Raw genomic sequence first — 25,531 nt, 5'->3', positions numbered from 1 at the left:
TTCTCTTGGCCGGGGCAAAGGGTTAAGTTTAAAAAAAGAGAGAGAAATGGACACTAAAAAGAAGCACACACCTGGGCAAGCCTTTGCCTAGCTCTTGCTTTTTCTTGGTTACTTGCTGGATGACCTGTTCCCAGTTGACATTTCTCCGGGATGCATTTAGAATCTGCCGAAGGGTTGGCTTGAGCCCAGACTCCTTCTCCGTCTCACCCTTTCGATGACCACTGATATTGCGTATGCGGCGAGCACTATTGAGGTTTGGCTCAGGAAGGTGTACTCCAGTTTTGCTCTTTAAACTGATGTGCCTGGTTAGATCTCTCTGGAGAGAGGCAGGAAAGCCAAGCTTACTGAGGTCAGGCAGAAGAGGGCCTGAGGACGGACCGATATCGTTTTTTTGAAGCTCTGCATCCAAGCTAGCACTCTCGAAACCTTCTGTTGCATAAGACACATGAGATTTAACAGGGTCATCAACCTGTGCATCTTCTAGAGAAGTTTTCAAGTCTAGCAGTAAGCCAGAGTGTGGACTGGCTGCAGATGTCATTTGTAACTCAGGTTCTTTCTGATGAACTGTTGAATTACATGTGTTAGTGGACAGTTTTCTACATGTTTTCAGGTTTTGCTCATCCCCATCTTTCTCATCAGTGATGTGAGTGCTGCAGGATAAAATTTCTGTAGGTGCAGAACCCAGGGCTCCAATTTTTGTTCCATGCTTTTCTGTGTCAGATAGCTCCCCATCACTTTCATCTTCTAATGTGCGTACCTGGAACTCTATCTTCAAAGATCCTTTTTCAGACTCTTCTACATTCCTACTTGCTTTTGCATAGTTCCTGGTCCTTTTAGAAGTGCTAAGGAGTGGATTTTGCAGTGATTCATGACACTGTAGCACCTCTTTGGCTTTTTGTAATGTATCACTTACATTTTTATCAGGTTCCGCCTGAGTGCCAAATGTACTTTTATTCCCTTTTAAAACACGAGGACATGAACTTTGCAATTTGGTTATGTAAGACCCATGACTGTCTGCCACAGTGGGTTTGTTCAAGGGATTTGAGTGTTCTCCAGGAAAAAAAGAATTTGTTTTGGTGTTTTTTGAGGGATTCTTTAAATCTGGGTTCTGGGGAACTGATTTAGTGACTGGAATTGGAAGGAGTGCAGATTTCAATGATGGCATCTTACTTAAGTTAAGCTCTTGTTCGTGTTTCTCTGTGACGGGGCAATCTCTCACCGCCTCATAGGGAGCAGTGCAGTCAGAAGGGGCTTTGTGACTAAGCAATCCAGTATGTGTTTCTTTTTGTGTTTTCAGCGTCGGGGAGTTACTTTTTCCATCATTCTGGGGCTCTGCTGCTCCTGTGGTTGTCAAGCTAAAGCCAAAGAAAGGCTTATCTATCATTTCTGCCTTGTTTCCAGCACCTTCTTTCATTGCGGATTGTAAATCCAGAGTCTTCTGGGAAGGGTAAGGAGTCCAGCGGCGGAGCTTTTCCCTTGCTACACTGCTGTTCTTCCCACCAGTTTTGGAAGCTATGGTATCTGTTTGTTTAGTAGTTTTGCTTTCTAGCTGCTCAAAATTGAAGTCAAGTAAGCCTTCTGAAGGAAATGTATCGCTTGTAAATCCTTCAGAAGGCCCTCTGTATGTGGCAGCCGCACCAACTTTGTCGCTTTCTTGCCGCTGCCAACTGTATCTATCCTGACTGTATTTGTTAGACTTCGATTTCTTATTCCACAGCATAGGTAAGTCTTCCATCTGACAGTTAGAGTTTCTGTTTCTGCCTGGTTGAAATTTGTCTCCGGGGCCACTGTAATTCCAACTATTTGTACTACGTACACTGGATTTCCAGTTTCCGTTACTGCTGTTCATATGCCAACTGGAAAAGCCACCTGTTCCTTCAGAATGCCAACTGGAATTCCTTCCTGTACCACTATGATTCCAATCTACCGTTCCACTATTTGCATGCCAACCACCTCCAGAATTACTATGGTTGTGAAACCAAGTCGCGGAGCCTCCTGCAACACCCTTATGCCACCCGGAACATCCTCTTGGTCCGCCATTATTCCTCAAAGAATGTGGAAAGTTGTTTTTCCTACTATTATTAAAGCCATCTTTCTCCCACTTCCAGTCTCGCTGAGGAGGTCCGCGATGATGCCATGTTGGCTGACTGTAGCTCTCTCTGTCTTGGTAAGGGATTCGGTCTTCTCGTCTCCATTGGGGTCGCCTGTCATCAGAGTTTATTTCTTGGCTGCTGTTGGAAGGTTCATCTTGTCTGGAAGAAAAACAGTTCTCCATTAGTGATTTAAAATAATTATCATGCTTCCTTAAAAGGCATAACCCATCAAACTTTCCTCTACCTATCTCCTCGGCTACTTAGAACATACAGTAGTCTATTTTTATTTCTAGTAGTGGCTGTTTCCCGTCTTTAAATGATATTGCTAAACTTATATTTCACAGTTTATGGATGCAGATATTAAACGATATGCCATCACTCCAGAAATATTAAAAATCTGACACATTTATACTATCCTCCTTTTCCTGCTCCTGCTTTTCTTAGCATGTTCTGGGACTTTTGTCCCCATCATCCAATTATTATTTTCACATTATGTAGCTTTTTGAAAATAAGCATAATTGTATCTTGTAGCTTTGGCTAGTTATCATAGTTAATACAACCTAAGTTCCACTGCTCTTAATACTGTGGATTTTTCCAGCCATAGATTCTTTCTGAAAAAACCAGTTTCTTAACCTATTTTAAATGCTAAGATTTCACTTTGCATTATCACTTTCATTAATAAACACTTTATCCAGCACATATTCAATGACTGTTAGTTGTGGAAGAAAACTTTTATGTATAGTTCCTGTTCCTGAAAGACTTACAACCTAGCTGAGAAAATAAGGTCACAAACAGGAGTAAAATAGCACATACCAAATAAGTAGTACCCACAATCAGTGCTATAAGGAGCTTCATGAGCTAGAGGTTTTTATAAAGCTACAGCTGTTTGAACTATTCGTGTTAGACAAGGAGCCCACAGAAATGTGAACAGACTTAAGTAAACATCACAGGAATAGGTGTAAAACCACTTCCCTCTATAAACTGCCTGTGGTATGCCTGGCATAGTGCTTAACATATGTGGTAGGTGCTCGAGAAATCGAGTAATACTAGCTAAAACTTATCGAGTGCCTACTGTCAGGCATTTTAAGCACTTTATATAGATGATCTCTTTAGTTTTCACAGCTCTGAAGCAACTATTCCTCTTATTCCTACTTTTTGGATGAAGAAACAGAGCATTAGAGAGGTAGAGTAACGTGCCTAGAGTTAGAAAGCCAGTAAGTGGTACAGGAGAGATCTGTTTGGCAGACTGACTCTAGAGTCTACACTCTTAACTGCTAGCCCTTGATGAACTGAAAATCCCCAAACTAAGTTTCTGCTATTGGGCTCCCTCCTCTTAACTTGACTTAAACTCCATAATGACTCTAACTGGTTCTAAAAACTTCTAATGTCTCTAAGATTTTGGGCACAAATTGGAATTTCTTCCTTTTTCACAAGATGGAATTCAAAGTTAATTTACTTGAAAGTTCAAACATCCACCTTCATTATGAATTACAACCATTGCTAAACAGGAGACCCTAAGTTGCCAAGTGACAAGTGTTATTACATATATGTGCAGGATTTTTTTTTTAACACCATTGACCAAATTGCTTTTATCTTTTGTTTCTAAGCACTATACACTTATGACATCCAAGGAGGTTATGGACTTGGCTACACTAATGGGATCCAGAACTGGGCAACAAATCTGTCACAGAATAGAATTCCTAGATCAGTGTGAATTGGCTAGATTGCGGGGACAATGGCATGCAGCTAAATCCATAGCCCAGAAAAAGCAATCTAAATTAAAAATCTCATGAAGGAAAAGAGAAAAAAATGTGAAGAAATAATAGATACTATAAATACATCACCAAAGAAGCATATCAGAATATTCAAAGAATATTAACTACAATGTGAATGTCTAATTTACTGAGAAGCTCTTTTACTTTCTGACTTAATGCTTAATCATTTACACAGATAAGCTAATAATGGCACAAATGCATAAGAAAAAAATAAAAGTTAGCCTCCTAGAGGCTTCAACACCCTAAAAGAAGAATAAACTACAGCTATGCTGAAAGTAGTAACAATGTCATTTGAAGGACTAAGCAGCAAAACGGGTTTAAGAACCAGGTGCTACTGACATTTTAAGACCAAGAAAGTCTCCTTCAAGGACTTGTTCAAAACACTGGTAGCATATACTACAAGTAGTAAAGACTACTTCCTTTTTTATACTAAACCACTAACTGAATACAGACTGCATACCTGGTATAACTAGTACTCAGAAAGAATCTTTAAAATTTTATATTAGAACGTATAACGTTTCTCATTATATTCTAGGACTTGAAAAATCACCCAACCTCTTAAATGGTTCTCTCTCTTACTCATATCTGAAAATTTCTGCTTGAACTCTTTAGGCCACAACTCAGTAATGTAAAAATACAAAAGCCTAATACCCGAATTATAGATGCAGGTATAAAATTATGTAGTACAGCTAGAAAACTTATATTGCTCAAATGATCCTGACATTGTCAAACTTAAGATACAAATGTATTCAGTAAATACTTACTGAAACACTAAATAATGAAGAATAAATCACATTTGGTAGAAGCACCATGTTAATTCACATGGGGCAAAACATTTTTTTACTGACGGATAGAATAAGAAATACAATATATATGAAGGAAGCTTATACACTAATACCTTTCCACTAGACATTCTGGGTATCAAATAAAACCATTCACTGGTGTTCAAAAAAAAAAACTGGAATAAAGCCAGTTTTAAACATGGTTATCAACACAGTAAAAATTTCAGATATGTAGCACCTATAGCTAACTTTTATGGAGGGATAATACTGAGTTTGTTTTTTCTGTAAGCAGATAGTACAGTAGTTCAAGAGAGGACTCCACTGACATTTCATGCATAAGACAGCAACCTCAAGCTAACCTTTGCAATTAAACTAAGTTTGAAAGTTACTAGATGAAAAGTACGGAAATGGAAAATGTATTCTCTACCACACTGTTTCAGACAGACTTTTTAAAAATCAAAATAATTACTCACCGACTTTGTTCTTTCCTTTGTTTTATTAACTGAACAAGTTCCTTGTCAAAATAATCTTCTTCCTCTTCTTCTCCCTTTCCATCATCTTCTCTCTCCTGGGCATCAACGTTATCTTTGTGCAACTGGCTAGAAATGTGCTTTGCATATGCAGAAAGACCCACTTCTGTGACCCCGCACACTCGGCACTCATGACTACTGTCCCTAGGGAAAGAGGGAGATGAGGGACATTCAATTCTGCCCACTGGCATGGCACACTCACCAGATCTGGTATGGTTTCCTCTGAAAAACACCGCACACTTGGGCACAGTGAAAGATTAGTGCTAATCAATTTCAATGCTCCTTTCATCACTTTTAATAAGTTTGTTCATAAGTTATTTTTGAAATGAACTTAAGATTCTTTTCCAGCAATCAAGAGGCAATACACTTCAGAATAATGTAGTTTAGGAGGAGAAATCTTCTTGAATTGCTGTACTTAAAATCTTGCCAGAGGAAACATGGTGAAAGGGGAGGCAGGGCAGGGGGCTCAGAGCAAACAGAAGTTGCTCTAGAGCACACCCATGATGCCAGCTGCACTCAGAAGCCTGGTGACAGCGCTTCCATTTTATCTCAGGCTCAACAGCTTTCTCCCAGTGAAAGTTTAGGGGTGGAGAAAAGAGCAGGCAGCCTAACCAATCCCAACGTGGCAACTAAATCGGACCGGCTGGAGCTCTGCCTGGAATGTGCAGATTCCGGACCCCGGAGCAAATGACAGGAGGAGTCTCAGCAAACTTTTTTGGGCTGGATGATACATGTGACCTACATTCTGCTTCAGAAGGGCTTATTTAAAGGGAATGGAAAGCATTTCAGTTGTAGGAAGTTAACAGCTGTGCTAGGCAAATGGTTTTTCTCAAGTTTCAGAAAATGCAAAAGTTTAGAGAGAAGCAAAACCAGTTCTTGTTCAGAAAGAAAATTGAGCAGTTTTTTTTCCCCCTTTTACTTTACACAGTTAATGGTAACTCATATTTGGCCAGTTTTAAGAAACCAAAATCTTGAATCGACATCCACAGCTGTAGTAGATGAGTGTTTTAACTGGTTTTTTAGCTTCCTGAAATCCCTTGATTGGTTCAGCTGTCTATGCAGTCATTGATGGGAAACATCTGAACACCATGGCCACAAGTGTCAGGAATGGACAGTAAAATCCATTCAATAATCCAGATGGGCTTACCTCTGCATCATTTGTCTTGGGTTTACACAAGTGATATTTTTGTACTTCCTATGCCAATCTCTATTACTTACTTATTTATTTATTTTATAAGAAGTTTCTTAACATGTATATCCCATCTGTACATGAGAGGTACCCAAGGAAAATTATTAACTGTCCTAGGTAGGTAACCTAAGCCACCAACTGAAATACCACCTTCAGCTAAAAGCAAAAGAAAGAAAAGCAGGAAGGAGGAACAGTTATGGAGGTAATCATGAAAAGCATGGAAAACAATGGTAAGGGTAGTTATGTAGAATTAAGTTGGTGCTTTCTCCAGTGATTAAATTCTCTACCTTTGCCAATCTTAAAAAAAATAAATAAATAAAATTCAGGAGTGCCTGGGTGGCTCAGTCAGGTGAGCATTCAGCTTTGGCTCAGGTCATGATCTCACAGTTTGTGAGTTTGTGAGGCCTGCACTGGGCTCGCTGCTGTCAGCATCCTCTGTCCCTCTCTCTCTCTACCTCTGCCCCTCCCCCTGCTCACAAAAATAGATAAACCTTTAAAAAACCAACACAAAAAGACATGCTGTCTTTGATAAGACAGACACACACCATGCACAACAATGCTCCATCCTCCCCTCAAGAATATCTATAAAGACATGGTGGAATTCACATCAATTAACCAGAAGAGAACCTCAAAACTGAGCACTTCATTTACCAAAAGATGGTTTCTATTACAGACCACCTGAACATTTATTTAAAAACAAAAACAACAACAACAAGGGGCACCTGGGTGGTTCAGTCGGTTAAGCGTCCAACTTCAGCTCAGGTCACCATCTCACGGTTCGTAAGTTTGAGCCCCACATCGGGCTCTGTGCTGACAGCTCAGAGCCTGGAGCCTACTTCAGATTCTGTATCTCCCTCTCTCTCTGACCCTCCCGATCTAGTCCTCACATTCTCTCTCTCAAAAATAAATAAAAACATTCAAGAAAACAAAAGTGGATGTTAACTTGTAACAGAAATCAAGCCTTTTCTCATGGCAACACAGAAAGAAATTAAAAATATGTAAATATAAATCTACCTACCATCAGAAGAGTCTGAAAACCCCAACTAACCTAGAATATAGAATTTACACTATAATAAAAATTCGAGTCATACTTACAAAGGTCTTGCACCATTATGATGTACCCCTAAAACTAATGTAACATTGTGTGTCAACTATGCTTCGATTTAAAAAAAAAAATGTTTTATAATTTAAATCATGAAGTCAAAAAGAAAATTCGAATCAAGTGAATTTTCTGGTTAGAAAATCTTCTTGGCTCTAAACTCTCTAAAACTATGAAAAATGTTTTAGTCCACTTTTCTCCCTAAAAACTTACAGAATACTAAACCGTATATCGTAGTACCAGGGACATCGTTCCAAAAGGGTTTTTTGTTGTTGTTTTTTTAAGTTTTTAAAGTTTTGGTTTTTTTTAAGAGAGACAGAGACAGGGTGAGCAGGGGAGGGGCAGAGAGAGAGGGAGAGAGAGAATCCCAAGAGAAAGAATCCTCTGTGCACTGCCAGCACAGAGCCAGATGCAGGGCTCGAACCCACAAAACTGTGAGATCATGACTTAAGCTGAAACCAAGAGTCGGATACTTAACTGACTGGGCCACCCAGGCACCCCCAAAAAGGTATTCTTAAATAAAATTTCTGATTATACCCTTACTTCTAAAATGGATAGAATTTTTCTCACATCCAAACCACCAAAATCCCTCTCTCTTTACAGATATTACTGGAACCATACTGTTTAAAATATTAAGGAATGCAGTATAGACAGTATTTAACTCTGTTAAAAATAAACATCCATAATCATAAACCCACACACTGCGATCCCCAAAGCACAGGCATATGCTGGATGTGAAACAAACACTCAAACACAGATTTTTTTAAACACATGGGATTTCCTCGTAAGAAAGGATAGTAACCATAGTACTAAAGTTATATTTAATTTTTAAAAATTAATAAAGTCGTATTTAATAGAAAAACACCTGAAGAGATCCTGCCCAAAAGGGTACAGGCAATAAGTGCAATATAAATAAAGGTTAACACTAAAAGCAAACTATCCAAAACAAAAGTCCCTAACATTTTTCTTATAGATGAATTCTTGTTTAAAAAAGAGAGACGGGGGGGGGGGGGGGGGGGGTGAGGGAGAAAGAATCTTTGCAAGAAACATTAAAATGAGAAAAAGGAGAATCCACATTTATCTTGGGAAAGAACAGGGGGTTAGGACAACCACATCTCTTAAAAATGCAAATGCGTCTGTGTCTGGAGGCAGGCATATTATCTGTTCTACATACAATATGCATTCATTCCTCCACATATGATGTTAGGGAAACCACGTATTTTAAAAAGCTAATGGCAAATTAAATAATATTTTAATGATGCTATTTCCCAATTCTCTATCAAATAACCAGTTAAAATACTTACTATTTTGTATAACTACGTAAGTAATTGTTGGGGGAAAAGTACTGCTTTACTTCTTGACTAATAAAAGCAAAAACAGTCCTCAGGACATTTAAAGGAGGGCCCAAATTAACTTCATCCTGTTACCACACAATTTCCTCTCATGTGTGAAAGGCAAAGCCTTAAGATATTCTACCCATAAGCTTTTCTTTATTAAGCTTGCTCTAACTATACCACAACAGCTGGTTGATAAATAAAGTCGTGCCCTTGTAATAGCATTTATCTGTGGAAACAGGCCACGCATCTGAAAAAGCAGACTGGGGAAAAAATAGGGGAATGCTCCAGATGTCCACAATTGTGAACCAAATAAGAATGTCTTACTTCTCAACCAAGTTTGTATTCAAAACCTAAAAAGTATGCTCTTTACATTTCTTAACCAGATCACAACTAAAAATTAGAGTGATACACATATAAAGAGAAACAGTCTGAACATCAGAAAGCCAGTAATCAAACATGAATGCCACAGAAAATAATCACAAACTGAGGAGAGGAGGGAAAAATTATGACTGGTAACTATTTGTCCCTATGGTGCAAATTAGGGATTAACAGTTTGTCTCTACAGTAAATGCTCCAAGTAAGTAAATGATTTTTGAAATTTTGTTTTCTATAGTTTCATCAGCTGTTTTTCCTTGTTATCTGCTTTGCCTTCTCCCTTATAATTTATTACAGGCCAGGAAGCCATATAAAACTTGTTAGCACTGTGTCTAAAATATGAATAAATAAGTACTAAAGTATATCCCTCTAAATAAAATGAGTTTGGATGATAAGGGTGACATTTTTATGGTCAGCTTTGAGGCTTCTAAATGCTTTCTCCTTGATTATTTGACTATGCTCCAAATAACTGGAAATACACAAAATCCCCAAAGCACAGTTAAGTTGATGGGCAGGAGTAGAGGAAAAAAGTTACTGAACAATAAATACATGGCATGTAGTTCAGTTACGTTAGTAAGACAAAACCATATATATCTACATATAAATATAAATCTATGCATAGACACAGAGAGAGATTTGGGTAAGATATACACTAAACTGATGACTTTCTTGTAAAAAGGGAGTAGGATTGGGGCAGGGTGGGGAGTAATATATGGGTGAGAGGATTTCTACCTTTTTTACTTTTTACAATTCTGTACTGACTGAACATGAATCTTAAGTAATCAAAAAAAATTTTTTTAATGTTTTAAATACCTGATTAGTGGATGTATGAACAAAACAAGGCATTAGCCTTGGAAAAAAAAATGGCTTCTCTCTTAAGGACTAGATTTACTGACCTCATATGTTTTGTTTGATTTATAATATAGTCAGGTAGCAGGTAAACAGCCCAGAGAAAGGTGAATTCCAAAAGGAAGTCTGCTGGAAATGGGATGAGGTAATTAGGATAATCCACATTTAGAGAATCAAAGGTTGACTATATTTCATAGGTTTCCAATGATAATGACTTAAAGATTACATATATTCAAGGTATTATGATAAAAATTCTCCACATTAAATCTAAATGAAAGCCTCTTTTATACTGTTGTTTAGACCTAACCTTCACACAGTAGGGAACGGAGACCATGGAAAAACTCCACTAATAGGCTAATCATACACTGAAAGTTTACTACCATATTAATTTGCCCACACAATCTAAAACCATAGTACTTAAAACACAAGTAACTTCGAATGACTTACACGGGCATCATGATCAAAGTCTGTATCTATTATTCATGCAATAAGACACAAAGTAAAAAAAAAAAAAAAGATAAAATATTTCTCAGTTTCCCAATCTTTCTCTATTCCATACTGTTTCCAAATCTCAAATTGAAGTAAGTGAAAAACATCAAAAAAGAACCACAGATGTGGGGGGAGGGGGGAGAGACATGGAATACACACATATGCTATATTTAATTTTTTAAAGGTGCTTATTAGATTTTCTTTCTTTAAACATCTCAACTTTTGCATCACAAAACAGCATTCTTAAATATTCAAAGTTTGCACTCAGATTTTATTTACACTAATAAGAGACTTGCTGCCATTTAGCGCACTTTGGACTTCTCAGACTATCCCACTAACTCTAAAGGTTTATGGCAGGTAATAATTTGTAACACTGCTGAGGGGCGCCTGGGTGGCTCAGTTGGTTAAGCGGCCGACTTCGGCTCAGGTCATGATCTCACGGTCCGTGAGTTCGAGCCCCGCGTCGGGCTCTGTGCTGACAGCTCAGAACCTGGAGCCTGTTTCAGATTCTGTGTCTCCCTCTCTCTGACCCTCCCCTGTTCATGCTCTGTCTCTCTCCGTCTCAAAAATTAATAAACGTTAAAAAAAAAATTTTTTTTTTAAATAATTTGTAACACTGCTGAGACAATTAACATGAAATGTCTTAGTTTCAAGACTGGTGTGTCTGGATGAGAATATTTACTAATGAGGAACCAGCCCATCCCCACCCACCTTTGTTGCAATCTGCTTGTTAGAGCTGCTGTGAATTCTACACATTCTAGATACACAAAGACTTACCCTTTTTGAATGCCAAAAAAAACTACTATATTCGTCAATAATTCTAAAAGACAGTTCTATGTCATAGGACAATATTCACTTATGAAGGATTACTATGAAATAAGCTAACAGGCACCCTCAGCACTCAGCTCCCACGACATTCACAAGTTATGGAATACAGACGTTCCCATACCTGCCCTTCAGGTTCTCAAGCTCCCTGTGATGCAACATGCTCCGCATGTGTTCGTCCATCTCCTTCAAAATTAAAGAAAGCAGATTAAACTAAGGGGGGCGTTGTTTTGGGAAAAGAAATCCCTCTGTTTTTACTCAATCAACAACTAGGGTTCAAGTTCCTTGCCATGGTTACCCTTCTCAATTCAATAGTGAAACCAGTTCCTCATAATTCTTCAGCTATGTTTTGGGCATATTTCATTCTTAAATAAAAGAACTGTTAAGAAAAAAACCAATTAAATGGCTTTCCAAAAAGGTTAGAAAGTATACTGTCTTGGCGGGGGGGGGGGGGCAAAATATTTAAGATAAACTATGTGGGTTAAATTCTATCCCAAAAGAAAGAATTTAACTACAATTATCTAAAAAAGAAAAAAAAATCTCTGAAATCACTTAACTTCTCAGCTCTTTAGCTACTTTTCTCCAGACTTTCTTTCCCTACTCAACTGATAGTTTCTCAAGAGCAAATTCCAACTGTTACTCAACTCTTGGCCAGGGCTTGGCATCTGGTTGTCGACATTTGCTGAATGAACAGATGGATATATCAATTCTAGGTAGAAGTTACAGATACAGAACTTCTCCATGGTTGATTATGAAGTCTTTAAAAACTGCTTTGAACACAGCAGCTCAATCATGCTTTCATTTTCACTGCTCAATCTCCCCCACTGATTTGTTTGATTCTGATGAAATGTTTGAAAATTTGCTAGGTTCTCTCCTCCCTCCATCCCATTCTTAGTGGGAAGAATATAAAATCTGCAGGAAGAGCTTCCACTTAAAAACATATGCACACACACCTCCAAAAACTCAAAAAGCTGTAAATGTCTATCCCTTTGTCACACACAAGTATACATACACAGCACAACATAATTAAAGAATGGCTGTTGACATGTATGATAAAAGGGCTACTGTAATTGTTGACTATTACTATTAACTGTGCCCTGTGTTTAAGTGCCTCAAACATTTCTTCACACAAACTGCACAACACTGCTGAGGGAATATTATTAATTTCAAAAGAATACAAGGATACACAGGAGCGAACTCATTTATTCACCAAATATTTATCACTGCTTATTATATGCCAAGTACAGACTTAGAGACTGAAGGGGTAAGTGTGAAAATATTCAGTCTTGCCCTCTCAGAGTCAATCAAGTGGTCAAACTAGAACTCAGATCCTGACGTTTTTGACAGCAAAGCACTGTAACCATCTAGTGCATTCAGATTTCTCATTATATACAATTCATTTGTCAAAGAGTACAACTCAATAACCTATTCTTACTTTAAGTTATCTACTACAGTGTGACAAACAGGGATGTGATTCAAAATACATCCCTTAGGGGCGCCTGGGTGGCGCAGTCGGTTAAGCGTCCGACTTCAGCCAGGTCATGATCTCGCGGTCCGTGAGTTCGAGCCCCGCGTCGGGCTCTGGGCTGATGGCTCAGAGCCTGGAGCCTGTTTCTGATTCTGTGTCTCCTTCTCTCTCTGCCCCTCCCCCGTTCATGCTCTGTCTCTCTCTGTCCCAAAAATAAATAAACGTTGAAAAAAAAAAATTAAAAAAAAAAAAAATACATCCCTTAAATGACAATTTTATTGAAGATGACCATCATTTCCTTCCTATCTCTACAAATGCTTCACTTGGAGGATGGCTTTACATGTGACGTCCTTCTACCTACAACTGATTGGCCACTAATTACAATGAACACTTACATAACTGAAAGCTGAGTCAAGTTAGTGACATAAACAATGAAAAAATCCATGAACAATATACAACACCTACTCAAATCCCTATGCATCCCTTTGTTCAATTTTTCCTTATATGATATTTACATGTGCCAAATTCCCTTTTCTTGAGCTAAATTTAAGTCCCTCTGTTTCTTGCAACCATTCTGACCAAAACACCATTCACTGAAATAGGTCATCCTCTCTGATATAAAAATTAATTCTATATTCTATTTCAGTTATAAAAATGTTATCATTCAAAACTTGTTTTAACATGACTTGATTGTCTAAAACACTTCACAAATCTTTTCCTAAATTTACATCTGAAATCCTCTCCCATCCTGCTCCAAGGAATGAATGCAAATAGTGTGACAACTGAGCTTTCAAAATAACTAGGAAAGATCCATGGCCACGGGATTAGAGTAATAGCCCCAAATGCATACTTGCTCAGTTATCAAGCTTCTATTTAGTTCTTCTATATTAACAATGTTATATTTTCTAAAGGAGAAGGAGGAAAGAAATTTTTTTAAAAAGATTTGGCAGTTGAACAAATTTAGAAAACACTGAAAACAACAAATTTATTATTATTATTTTTTTCAACGTTTATTTATTTTTGGGACAGAGAGAGACGGAGCATGAACGGGGGAGGGGCAGAGAGAGAGGGAGACACAGAATCAGAAACAGGCTCCAGGCTCTGAGCCATCAGCCCAGAGCCCGACGCGGGGCTCGAACTCCCGGACCGCGAGATCGTGACCTGGCTGAAGTCGGACGCTTAACCGACTGCGCCACCCAGGCGCCCCATATTATTATTTTTTTTAGTATTTCTTAACTCCAGGGCTTCTCAGCCTTTCATAAATTAATGAGCATCAGAATGCTCAGGGATGCAGTATACAGCTTTTCCCCATACTTAGGACATTTAGGTTCTTTTTATTCTCCACAGTATATTTGGAGAAATTAGGGTTATGCTAGTTTGGGAGACTAGAGGAAAGCACTGCTTCAACATAAGTTATTCATAATCTATCTAAAACTATCAGAGTTATTCCTTTCAACTAACCCATTCTGCTTACTTCTTAGACCACATTAACTTTTTTTGTTAATATTTATTTATTTTTGAGAAAGAGAGAGAGAGAACACATGTGAGGGGAGGGGCAGAGAGAGAGGGAGACAGAATCCTAAGCAGGTTCCGTACTGTCAGCACGGAACCCGAGGTGGGGCTTGAACCCACAAAGCTCGATATCATGACCTGAGCCTAAATCAAAAGTTGGAGGTTCAAATGACTGAGCCACCCAGGCACCACAATACCACATTAATCTTAACACTTAAATCACACATTCCCTCACTTAAAAACCTATGATTGACAGGGCACCTGAATGGCTCAGTCGGTTAGACATCCACCTTAGGCTCAGGTCAGGATCTCATAGTTCGTGAGTTCAAGCCCCACATCGGGCTCTCAACTGTCAGCTCAGAGCCCGCTTCAGAAATTCTGACCTCCCTCCCCCCCATCCCCTGCTCATGCTCGCTCGCTCTCTCTCTCTCAAAAACAAATATTAAAAAAAAGAAACCTATCATTGGCATTTCCTAAGGCAGGAGTAGGTAATCAATCACAGCTCTTAATTTAACTTCATTATGATCCATGGAAAAATACAGAGACAAAAATGTTTTAAACTAGAGTAGAAGAAACGTCCAAAGACTTAAAATGGCAAAATTATGAGATATCACAAGATAGGGCTCCTACACCACGAAAGTCTGAAACCATACCTGAGTGTCTGCCTATCCTTCTCACATCTTCTCTAGTTCCCATCTCCCTCCAATCTGAAAGGAGCCATAAGGAATTTCTATTTATTACAAATTAGCATAAACCTTGGTCAAAAAATTTTTAAACTAGAAGAACGGTTCTTTTACTCTTATAAAAGATATCAGCCATATTATTAAACATGATTTCAGAATCCCAACTGGGTGCCTGGGTGGCTCAGTTGGTTAAGTGTCAGACTCTTGATTTTGGCTCAGGTCACAATCTCGTGGGTTCATGAGTTCAAGCCCCGTGTGGGGCTCCATGTGCTGGCGGCATGGAGCCTGCTTGGGATTCTCCCCCTCTGTCTCTGCCCCTCTCCCACTTGCATTTTCTCTAAGTAAATAAACTTTAAAAAAATATTAATGCACAAACAAACAAATAAACTCCTGATTGATTTTTCCATCACTAACAGAAATCCCAAACAGGAAAAACAAACAAACAAACAAAAAACATTTCTTTACCCGAGCCTACTGGATGGATCATAATCAAACCCCTCAGCCTGGCATTCAACACGGTTTATAACTATCTGCATTTAAATTACAAATTATAGGGGCGCCTGGGTGGCGCAGTCGGGTAAGCGTCCGACTTCAGCCAGGTCACGATCTCGCGGTCCGTGAGTTCGAGCCCCGCGTCAGGCTCTGGGCTGATGGCTCAGAGCCTGGAGCCTGTTTCCGATTCTGTGTCTCCCTCTCTCTCTGCCCCTCCCCCGTTCATGCTCTGTCTCTCTCTGTCCCAAAAATAAATAAACGTTGAAAAAAAAAAAAATTTATAAAAAAAAAAAATACATAAATAAATTACAAATTATATTGCAGTTCCACTATTCCCAAAACAAAACTGTTTTAATCAGATAAGCCTTCTGATAGACTCCTAGAACTGTTATACTCCATTCTACCTCTTCACTTGTGTACATGTTGTTATTCCACCTAAAATATCTTTCTCTTTTATTTCTTTAAACCATCTTTCTCCCAAACATCTTTCTAGGTTCACTCAAACTTCTCTGGCTAACTTAGCCCATGATAATCTTCCCAGTTCTCTGAATTTTCAGTGACAATCCAGGACATCTTAAAAGCTTAGAGGGGTGCCTGGGTGGCTCAGTCGGTTAAGTGTCCGACTCAGCTCCGATCATAATCTCTCAGTTCTTGAGTTTGAGCCCTGTGTCAGGCTCTGTGCTGACAGCTCAGAGTGTGAAGCCTGCTTTGGATTCTGTGTCTGCCTCTCTCTCTACCCCTCCCCTGCTCGTGCTCTGGCCTTTCTCTCTCAGAACTAAATAACATTAAAAAAATTAAAAAAAAAAAAAAAAAAAAGCTTAGAGAAAAATCTCTCAGCATTCTAGCTAGCAGCACTACTTAAAAACCAAACGAGGGGCACCTGGGTGGCTCAGTCGGTTAAGCGGCTGACTTTGACTCAGGTCATGATCTCTCGGTCCGTGAGTTCAAGCCCCGCATCGGGCTCTGTGCTGACAGCTCGGAGCCTGGAGAGTGTTTCAGATTCTGTGTCTCGCTCTCTCTGACCCTCCCCCATTCATGCTCAGTCTCTCTCTGTCTCAAAAATAAATAAACGTTAAAAAAAAATTAAAAAAATTAAAAAAAAAAAAAACCAAACGACACAGTCAAGAAAAAGCAAAAAGTGAGACAAATTGCAGTCAATTTCCCTAAGGTACAAGTTCTTTTCAGTTCTGAAAGATGTGTTTTTTTTCTCTGAGCAACACTCCCACCTTGTGGACATCTAGGGTATTGTTAACACCATTTTTGATGTGCTGCACTTTTCACAAGCATGGGCAGAAGCAGAATGCGGGTACAGACAACAAATGCTGTATCCTTAGCTCCTCAGATAATAGTATAACTTCAAATAAATTGAATTTTAAGGCATCTTCTCTGTAACTAATTACTGACTAAATTAGTAACTATTTATTATTGATTTTTGAGTATCTTCAAATTCTGGGTAGAGATTTAATAATGCAGTTATTGGCTTCATGAGGCAGCAAAAAAGAAACCAGTGGAATGAGACTATGGTTTAGGAAACAAGACACCATTAAAAGCTTTCACCTATCTACAAATTCCACGTGATGTCTCTGGGGAAAAAAAAAATCAGTCACAAAAGCCTTGGATTCTCCCTCTTCTATTTATTACCTTTTTTGAGGTGTACACAATGTGGCACAATATGCATTTTCGTTCTCGTACCATAGTGACCAGATCTGAAGCACTCAACGTCACACCTGCAATGAGGAAGTAACAATTAGCAACCTTTTTCTGCCCAGATGTCCTCTTAGATTCACCTCAACGCAAGCTAAAAGTACGAGTCTTGCATCTCCCTCACCTCCACCCTGCTCTTCCCAGTCTTCCCACGCTGGTAAATGAGAATTCGAACTCTGGAAGTCATCCTTGATCCCTCTTTCCTACCCCATATCCACCCTCATCAGCAAATCCTGCCACTCCCATGCTGAAATGCATCCCAAACCCACCCCAGCCTCACTACTTAGCGGATCTGTCATCTCACATGGCACTAGCCTACTGACCTGAGTCTCTAGCTCCACTCGTGTCCTCTCATAGTCTATTCTCAAAACAGGAGCCAAAGATTCTCACAACAGGATTCTTTTAAAATTTAAGTCAGATCACTTAACTACTCTGCACAAAATCTTCCAACAGATTCCCATCTCACTCACAGGACATCCAGTCCCTTGCCATTGGCCACAATATCTGCTTCTCTCAATCTAACTCCATGCCCCACCACACTGCCCTTCTTGCTAGTCCTGGATCACACCAAGGATTCTCCTACCTTAGAGTTTCTATATGTCCTATTCTCTCTGCCTGGAATATGCTTCCTTAAGATGTCCTTATGACATACCTGCCCAGCCCAGCCTGGGGACCAGCCAGCTTGCAGAGGTTTGTCAGGTGGTTGCCCATCTTCTTGATGGTTTCACCTGCTCATCAAGTACATGCCTCTCCAAGAAATCACAGAGATGAGGGTCTGCATGGGCAAAACCCAAGGCATGCAGATACAAAAAGGCCTGGTTCAGTTTCTTCTCCAAGACCATAGTGTCTCCCCTAGTGTCCAAGGTTTCACCCCACCCATCTTGGGACAGCTTCTGCATATTGTGTTAGAGGGTGCGGCCACCCACTAGTTTTTGCATCTTGAGGAGACAGTGGGCACCCCCACACTTCTCCTCAGTTAACTTGTAGAAGTGCCAGAGTCACAACATCATGGTTGATATATAAGCCCAGAGAGAAGTAGGTGTAGGAAACCTGCAGATACAGGTTGACCAGGAGGTTGACAGCAGCCACCACCTCAGGGGAATAATTCTGACAAATCCAGGAGCTCATGTTTGGCAATAAGGAACTAATCTTAAAAACAAAACCAAAAACCACAGTGTTAGCTGGTCTCAGAGGCAAGGGATAGCTTAGAAGATGGATCTGAAGGTTGTGACTGGAAAAGAGGTTGGAGAGTGGTAGAAGGCCGGAAGAAGGGGTATCCCTGGGTCTGATACATCCAAATACTGTTGAAGGAAGAGGCAGATCCATGGAACTACTGGGTATGCTACCTGATTTTTATATTTTTAATAGCACTGTGGTAGGCTGTTTCTGTAGAGGGCCACGGCATTATCTCCCACCCCGCGTATTCTTTTGCAATTTAATCTTATCACCACCACCCATCGAAGGTGTGGTTCATTTTCCCTTCCCCAGCCACAGGCTGTGGGAAGCCCAAGCCACAAGGAGAGGACAAGGGGAAAAGAACTGAGGCCCAGGTGAGCACCCAATGACCAGCACCATCTGACAGCCATGTTGAGTGAATGAGCCATGTCAGGTAAGCTGCCAATGAGGGTCCCCAAGTAAGACGACTTAAAGAATCATGCAGATGAGCCTTTTCAACCCTCAGAATGTTAAGAGACAGTAAGATATTTCTTTTACGCCAGGAAATTTTGGGCTAGCTTGTTAAACAGCAAAAGACATCTGAGGCAAGTATCTCTTACTACCCGAATTAGCATATATTTATTTTTAATTCTTAATTCTATTTCCAGGGACTTTGTATATTTTGTTCACTAGTATAGATCTAGCACTTAAAACCATGTTTGCCATAATGCGGGCATCCCATAAGCATTTGTAGAACTGTTCCAAATGGAACTATCTTTGGTTACCAAATGTGAGACAGAGCTGAGTAAATACTGAGGTTTGGATTAAAACCAGAAGGTTTATTTTACAATCCTCTAGCGCTAGCATATTTTTCTCTTATGCCCCTTCAAAGATGCCTTACATGAGAATTTAATTTCACTTCCCAAGCATCACTGTTTTTCCTTCCACACATGAAACACCAGGCTCTAACAGACATATCTGCTTCCTTGCCTGGATTCACTCCTTAGGGACCTTAAAATTGTGAAGTAATGAAGTTATAAACTACCCTAATTTAATCTGTAGCTCCTAGACAACATGGTGGAAGGACCAGTAAGGAAGAGACCTATAGTTTTCTACTTCTCTTGGTCACTCAGCAATTTCCTTGCTATTGCAACCCACTTCATATGATTCCTGAATGTCTGAAATAATTTCATTCAACAAGGGGCGCTTGGGTAGCTCAGTTGGTTGAGCATCTGACTCGTGATTTCAGCTTAGGCCATGATCACAGGGTCATGGGATCGAGTCCCACACTGGGCTTCACATTGAGGGTGGAGCCTGTTTAAGATTCCTTTCCTATTCCCCCACCCCTGCCCTCTGCCCCTCTCCCCAGCTAGTGCACTCTCTCTAAACTAAAATAACTTTTTTAAAAAAACACACCAAAACCAGGTTATAAGGTAAAATTTTGGCCATTTGAGAAAGCTGAATGCCAACTACCTAATACAACAAAGAAAAAGACCTTTATGAATAAGTACAGTATTATTCATGCTTCAAATACTGCTACTACCTCTTAGATCTCAAAATTAACACAAATCACTCTGGTACTCAGTGTCAATGCATCATTATTCTTTTAATTCTCTTATATCTTAATGTTTACTTCAACTTTAATTACTATTTACATACAGTATTTTGTTTCATTCAACAAGCATTTATTGAGCACCAAGCACTGTTCTAAGAGTTGGGGAAACAATCATAAAGAAGGTATGTCCAGAATTTTTTTTAAGATTTTAAGTAATCTCTACACCCAACGTGGGGCTTGAGCTCACAACTTTGACATCAAGAGTCATACGCTCAAGTGAGCCAGCCCAGCTCTATCCTGTACAGAAATGTTTTTAATATTGCTTCAAGTTATTAATCATCAAAGCAAAACAGGAACAAAAAACTTAGAAGCAACAGAGTTGATGAAAAAGTTTGACTTTCTGGCACAAGCAACAACAGCTATTGTGGTGTTTTTATATATTTAGTCAAGTAAGAACTAAGCACTAACTAGCCAATTAACTCCCAGTAAATGGATACAGAAATAAAGTCATATAATAAAATATTCCTGTGCAACCACTCTGGAAAACAGTATGCAGGTTCCTCAAAAAATTAAAAATAGAACTACCCTATGACCCACCAATTGCACGACTAGGTATCTCTCTAAAGGATACAAAAATGCTGATTCGAAGGGGCACATGCACCGCAATGTTTATAGCAGCATTATCAACAATGGCCAAATTATGGAAAGAGCCCAAATGTCCACTGACTGATGAATGGATAAAGAAGACGTGGTGTATGTGTATGTGTGTGTGTATGTATATATGTATATACATACATATATATACATACATACATACATATATATATAATGGAACACTACTTGGCAATGAAAAGGAATGAAATCCTGGCCATTTGCAACAACGTGGATGGAGCTAGAGGGTATTACACTAAGTGAAATAAGTCAGTTGGAGAAAGATATGATATGATTTCACTCATACGTGGAATTTGAGAAAAACATGAACATAGGGGAAGGGAAGGAAAAAGAAGATAAAAACAGACAGGGAGGCAAACCATAAGAGACTCTTTACAGAGAACAAACTGAGGGTTGCTGGAGGGGAGGTGGGTGGGAGGATGGGCTAAATGGGGGATGGGCATTAAGGAGGGCACTTGTTGGGATGAGCACTGGGTGTCATATGTAAGAGATGAAGTATTAAATTCTACTCCTGAAACCAATACTACACTGTATGTTAACTAATTTGGATTGAAATAAATAAAGATAAAATAAAATATTCTCTATCAACCTGTTAACCAAAGACTCCCTCTTATTATTTATTTTTCCTTTCACAAGCTCCATGTTTCGACTCTGCATGAATTAAGTAAATTCATTTTAACGTCCGTAAAAAAATTAAAAAGTATAACTGCTAACAAAGCATTTCATCAATAAGGAAGACCTAGTATTTAAGAACTGAATTGACAGGATTCCAGCCAAAGACAAAGGAACTTTAATTTCCATATCTTTAATCTGGGTTAATATATGATTTCCATTAAACTCTCTGAAATACTCAAATTAGCTCACAGCTTTCTAGATGGGAACCACTGCTCTCTTTCAAGGTCTTAAGGATTAGAAGTCAAGGAAATAGAAACCGCCCAACTCTGCAATCTCAAAGTGCTTGAGAGGTTACATTACACAAGTCAAGTAAGTATATAAAAACAATTCAACTACTGCCATTCTCACTTTAACCCCCTTGAGTTTTCCTCCCATATCACTTAAAAATATCCACTATGAAATTTTTCCAATTTTCCCCAAACTGTGAGAAATATCTGTGATATTTCTTAGTCATAACAGCCTTAAAAGTCCCATAATAAATACCCTTTTCTCAACATTCTAATTGCTATTCTGTCAATACAATTACCAAAAACCATATTACTGATTCTTTTCCTTCAGATTCCTGTATTTAGTCATACAGGAGTCCTAACAGATTTCTATTTTTCATTTTTGCTATCTATTCTTCAATGTGATGAACCCATAAGACCTTACAGGTCTATCTATCCTCCCTTCAACCAACTGCTCCACCCATTAAAGATTCCTGCCTTGGCTCCTGCCCCCCAGTATATAAAGAAGTTCTAAACCCAAGCAGTACAACAGAATCATCCACATCGCTTATTAATAAAAAGAAATACAGTTGTGTAGGCAGAGTAGAATTATTACACTGGAATTTCCAGAGACTCCATTTTGTGCCTCATTATACTCATTATCCCCACCCTTATACAAGGGTAGACACTCAAAAGTGATTTAAATAGGTCAGAAAGACACCTTTCCCAGTAACCGCTATCTCACAACTCTGTAGTCCATCTCAAACATCAACGTTACAATATTTCTCCAAATATTTATTATGTAACTCAAGGCTGAAAAACACTGTTTGGTGTCAAAGAACTTTATTTGCAACACTGTCACATTATCTCATTTTCCTGTTTAAACAACCTGCAATGTAAGTAAGTACAGGCCGTTTGATGGTAGGTTATGTCTGGTCTCCCTCACCTTCCCATGAGGATGGGATCTGTTTATAAACCTCCTAAGATTCATTACAATAAACTCAGTAGTTCTTAAGATATTTGAACTCTGACCTAATTAAAGCCAACGCAGACTTTACAGGACAATAATACACTGTGAAACAGTGAAGAAAAAAAAAAAGCTTAGGGGTGCCTGGCTGGCTTAGTCAAAGGAGCATGTGACTCTTGATCTTGGGGTTGTGAATTCGAGCCCCAGGTTGGGTGTACTTAAATAAATAAAAACTTAAAAAAGAAAGAAAAGGCTTGATTTTGGTTTGTTGAGGTGGGGAGAGTGGTACTCAGATTAGAATCCCTTTTCTGAATTCCAAAGGTAACTAACTGTGTGCCTCCATCTCAACCCTGAACAAAAAAGTAATGGGTTTCTGATGAGCAAAACAGGGTAACAGAGAGACAGTGCTCAGTGACAGAGCAAGTTTTTCCTACTACCCCTAGGTTGCCCAGAAGGTTACAGAGCAAAGATATGACGGGCACTTCTGGGAGGCACTCTGGGAGGGTCCTCCCTTTGCTCAGTGGGCCTCCCTAGAAAGTTCCAAGGCTCCTAGCTAAGGAAGAAGTGAGCTGGTAATAAAGGTCAGAAAGTATTTTTTATCACATCAACCTATAACCAGAACTTTCAAAGGCTTATTGTAGGTACCTGTCATATTTGCTAGTTCTAAGTCTTGGCTGGCTCCTGATTCCCAAGGCAAGTGATTGGTGGCTTCCTGCATCCAGTATCTTTGAGCATAAGCTTATAAGCATTTTACTCGCTAGCATTCCTACTTTTTATATTATCTGCCCTACCACAACACTTAGGAAGAGTACATGTACTAACCACTCTTTATTAGTAAGCATAGGGCTAACAAAAAAACCGGAAGTTAAGTCTGTGACTCAGAAAAGCGCATTAAAAGTTGTGCCCCTCTCAAGTGAAGCTTGCCCATGACCAGGCAAGGAAAATGGAAAGGGTGGACTACAGATCCCTTAACTCAGAACTACCATCAGGTTCCAATTCTTTACTCAATTCTGGAACCTGGCAAGCATTATATCTTAGAATGAAAAGTAACTGAAAAAGAAACTGGGGTAACACCAACCTTAACGAGGTAATATAAAATACTAGCAAATGTTATCATCATATAACAGAGTAGGTCATAAACCCAAGGACCGGTTATGTGACCACTGTTTTAAAACTATAACTGGGTAGCTTGTTGCATTTATTTAGCAATTTAAAAAATTTTTATTCCTGTATTCAATCCATCTTTTATAGATATTAAAATTTAAAATTCTGTGACAAGAAATTTTAAATTCTGTGGCATGAATTCCAATCCCTGCAAGCTAATGAGTGACTCTAGCTAACTTGCCCAACATTCTCCTCAAAAAGCTTCATTGTTCTCCATGCATCTTCTTGCTAACAGTATGTTCAGTAATCTTCATCCACTTTATACAAGTATGATTATAATAACAATCATCTTCACTATTCTTTTTGTAGAAATTTTTAAGTTCATGGTTAACTATAGTCATGGTGTAATACAGTAAAACATTTACTTTAGCAGTTTAATTGATGTTAATAGCTTTCTAGGGACACCTGGGTGGCTCAGTCAGTTAAGTGTCTGACTTCAGCTCATGTCATGATCTCATGGTTCATGGGTTCAAGCACAACGTCAGGCTCTGTGCGGACAGCAGGGAGCCTGGAGCCTGCTTCAGATGCTTGTCTCCCTCTCTCTCTCTGATCCTCCCCTGCTCGCACTCTTTCTCTCAAAAATAAATAAACATGAAAACAATTTTTTTTTAAAATAGCCTCCTAAATGCCTTCGTCCTATATTTAAAAAATTGTTGAGTCTGCAAAGGTCACCATATATCTCATCAGATTTTAGGGAGGAATTTATGTGCTAAAGCAGTGGTGTCTGCAAATTTTTGAATTTGCAAAACTCCTCAACGTCACTTTGTAAATGTCAAAAATCTACTGTTTACTAAAAGCTCACATGCATACAGTGATAGATCCAAATATCTCAGCAAGTAAGTAGTAAAAAAAAAAAATATGCTTAGACAAAATTTGGTACTGTTCAAAAGTTCAGCATTCCAACAGCATGGAAATTTTCCCAGAGCTCTAATTTACCTTGAAATTGTCACCTTAAAAAGAACAGCTGTATAATATCCTCCTAACAGGTCCCAGCACCCTCTCTCAAACTACTCTCAGGTATTCCTGTACTTTCCCAATTCCTTACACTGCAGCAGAAATAATCTCTTTAAAATACAAATCTGTTCATAATATTCTCTTTAATCCCTATACTGTGTTTTGGAAAATTTCAAACACAAAAATGCTGAAAGGTTCTCATAGTGAACATCCCACATCCAGGTTCCCATATATCCCTATATCTATTACCTAGATTCTGCCATATAACATTTTACTATATTTGCTGTATCAGAAAGATCACTTAATCGTAATGTATTACGATTTGTTAATATTTTGCTCAGAATCATACGGGGCTCTATGTACATAAGGCATGTTTCTGTAATTTTCTTTTAAATCTGTAACATCTTTATCTGGTTTTAGTTATTAGGGTAATGATGTACTAGTGAAATGAGTTTGGAAGCAATTCCCTTCTGTCTATTTTCTGGAAGTTTAAGATTGATGTTATTTCTTCTTTAATTTTTTTTAATGTTTATTTTTGAGAGAGAGACAGAGTACGAGCAGAGGAGGGGCAGAGAGAGAGGCAGACACAGAATCTGAAGCAGGCTCCAGGCTCCCTGCTGTCAGCACAGAGACTGACACGGGGCTTGAACCCAAAAACTGTGAGATCATGACCTGAGCCGAAGTCAGACACTTAACCAACTGAGCCACCAAGATGCCCCTATTGCTTCTTTAAATACTTCACAGAATTCAGGGTGCCTGGATGGCTCAGTCAGTTGAGCATCAGACTTGATCTCAGCTAGGATCTTGATCCCAGGATCATGAGTTCAAGCCCCGCATTGGGCTCTGCACGGTGGTGAAGTCTACTTAAAAAACAAAAACAAACAAACAAAAAGTACTTGATAGAATTCATCAGTGAAACCATTATGGCCCTGAGTTTTCTTTACGGAAGTTTTTTTTTTTTTTATCATTATCCTGTTTCTT

General features: G+C 39.0%; 1 protein-coding gene and 1 pseudogene across 12 annotated transcripts in view; both read right to left on the bottom strand.

The window, feature by feature from the left end:
* ZNF106 (zinc finger protein 106) overlaps window positions 1-25,531 on the bottom strand; it is a 61,652-nt gene that overhangs the window by 25,408 nt on the left and 10,713 nt on the right. For 5 of the 12 annotated variants that reach the window (XM_045448042.1, XM_045448039.1, XM_045448041.1 and 2 more), the window contains exons 2-5: window positions 17,140-17,225; window positions 11,468-11,529; window positions 5,124-5,324; window positions 72-2,252 (exon numbers count right to left, since the gene is read on the bottom strand). In XM_045448042.1, the coding sequence (XP_045303998.1) occupies window positions 72-2,252; window positions 5,124-5,324; window positions 11,468-11,529; window positions 17,140-17,193 (2,498 nt within the window). In that variant the 5' untranslated portion in view covers window positions 17,194-17,225. Of the gene's footprint in view, window positions 1-71; window positions 2,253-5,123; window positions 5,325-11,467; window positions 11,530-14,976; window positions 15,031-17,139; window positions 17,226-25,531 lie in introns of all 12 variants that reach the window. The other 7 variants (XM_045448046.1, XM_045448050.1, XM_045448048.1 and 4 more) reach the window with 4 other exon arrangements.
* LOC123583645 lies at window positions 17,669-19,614 on the bottom strand (annotated as a pseudogene).

Source organism: Leopardus geoffroyi, chromosome B3 (assembly GCF_018350155.1).
Source record: "Leopardus geoffroyi isolate Oge1 chromosome B3, O.geoffroyi_Oge1_pat1.0, whole genome shotgun sequence".
In the NCBI taxonomy this organism is placed as follows: domain Eukaryota; kingdom Metazoa; phylum Chordata; class Mammalia; order Carnivora; family Felidae; genus Leopardus; species Leopardus geoffroyi.
Note: the sequence above shows the minus strand (reverse complement) of the source record. Positions and strands in the feature narration are given on the sequence as shown.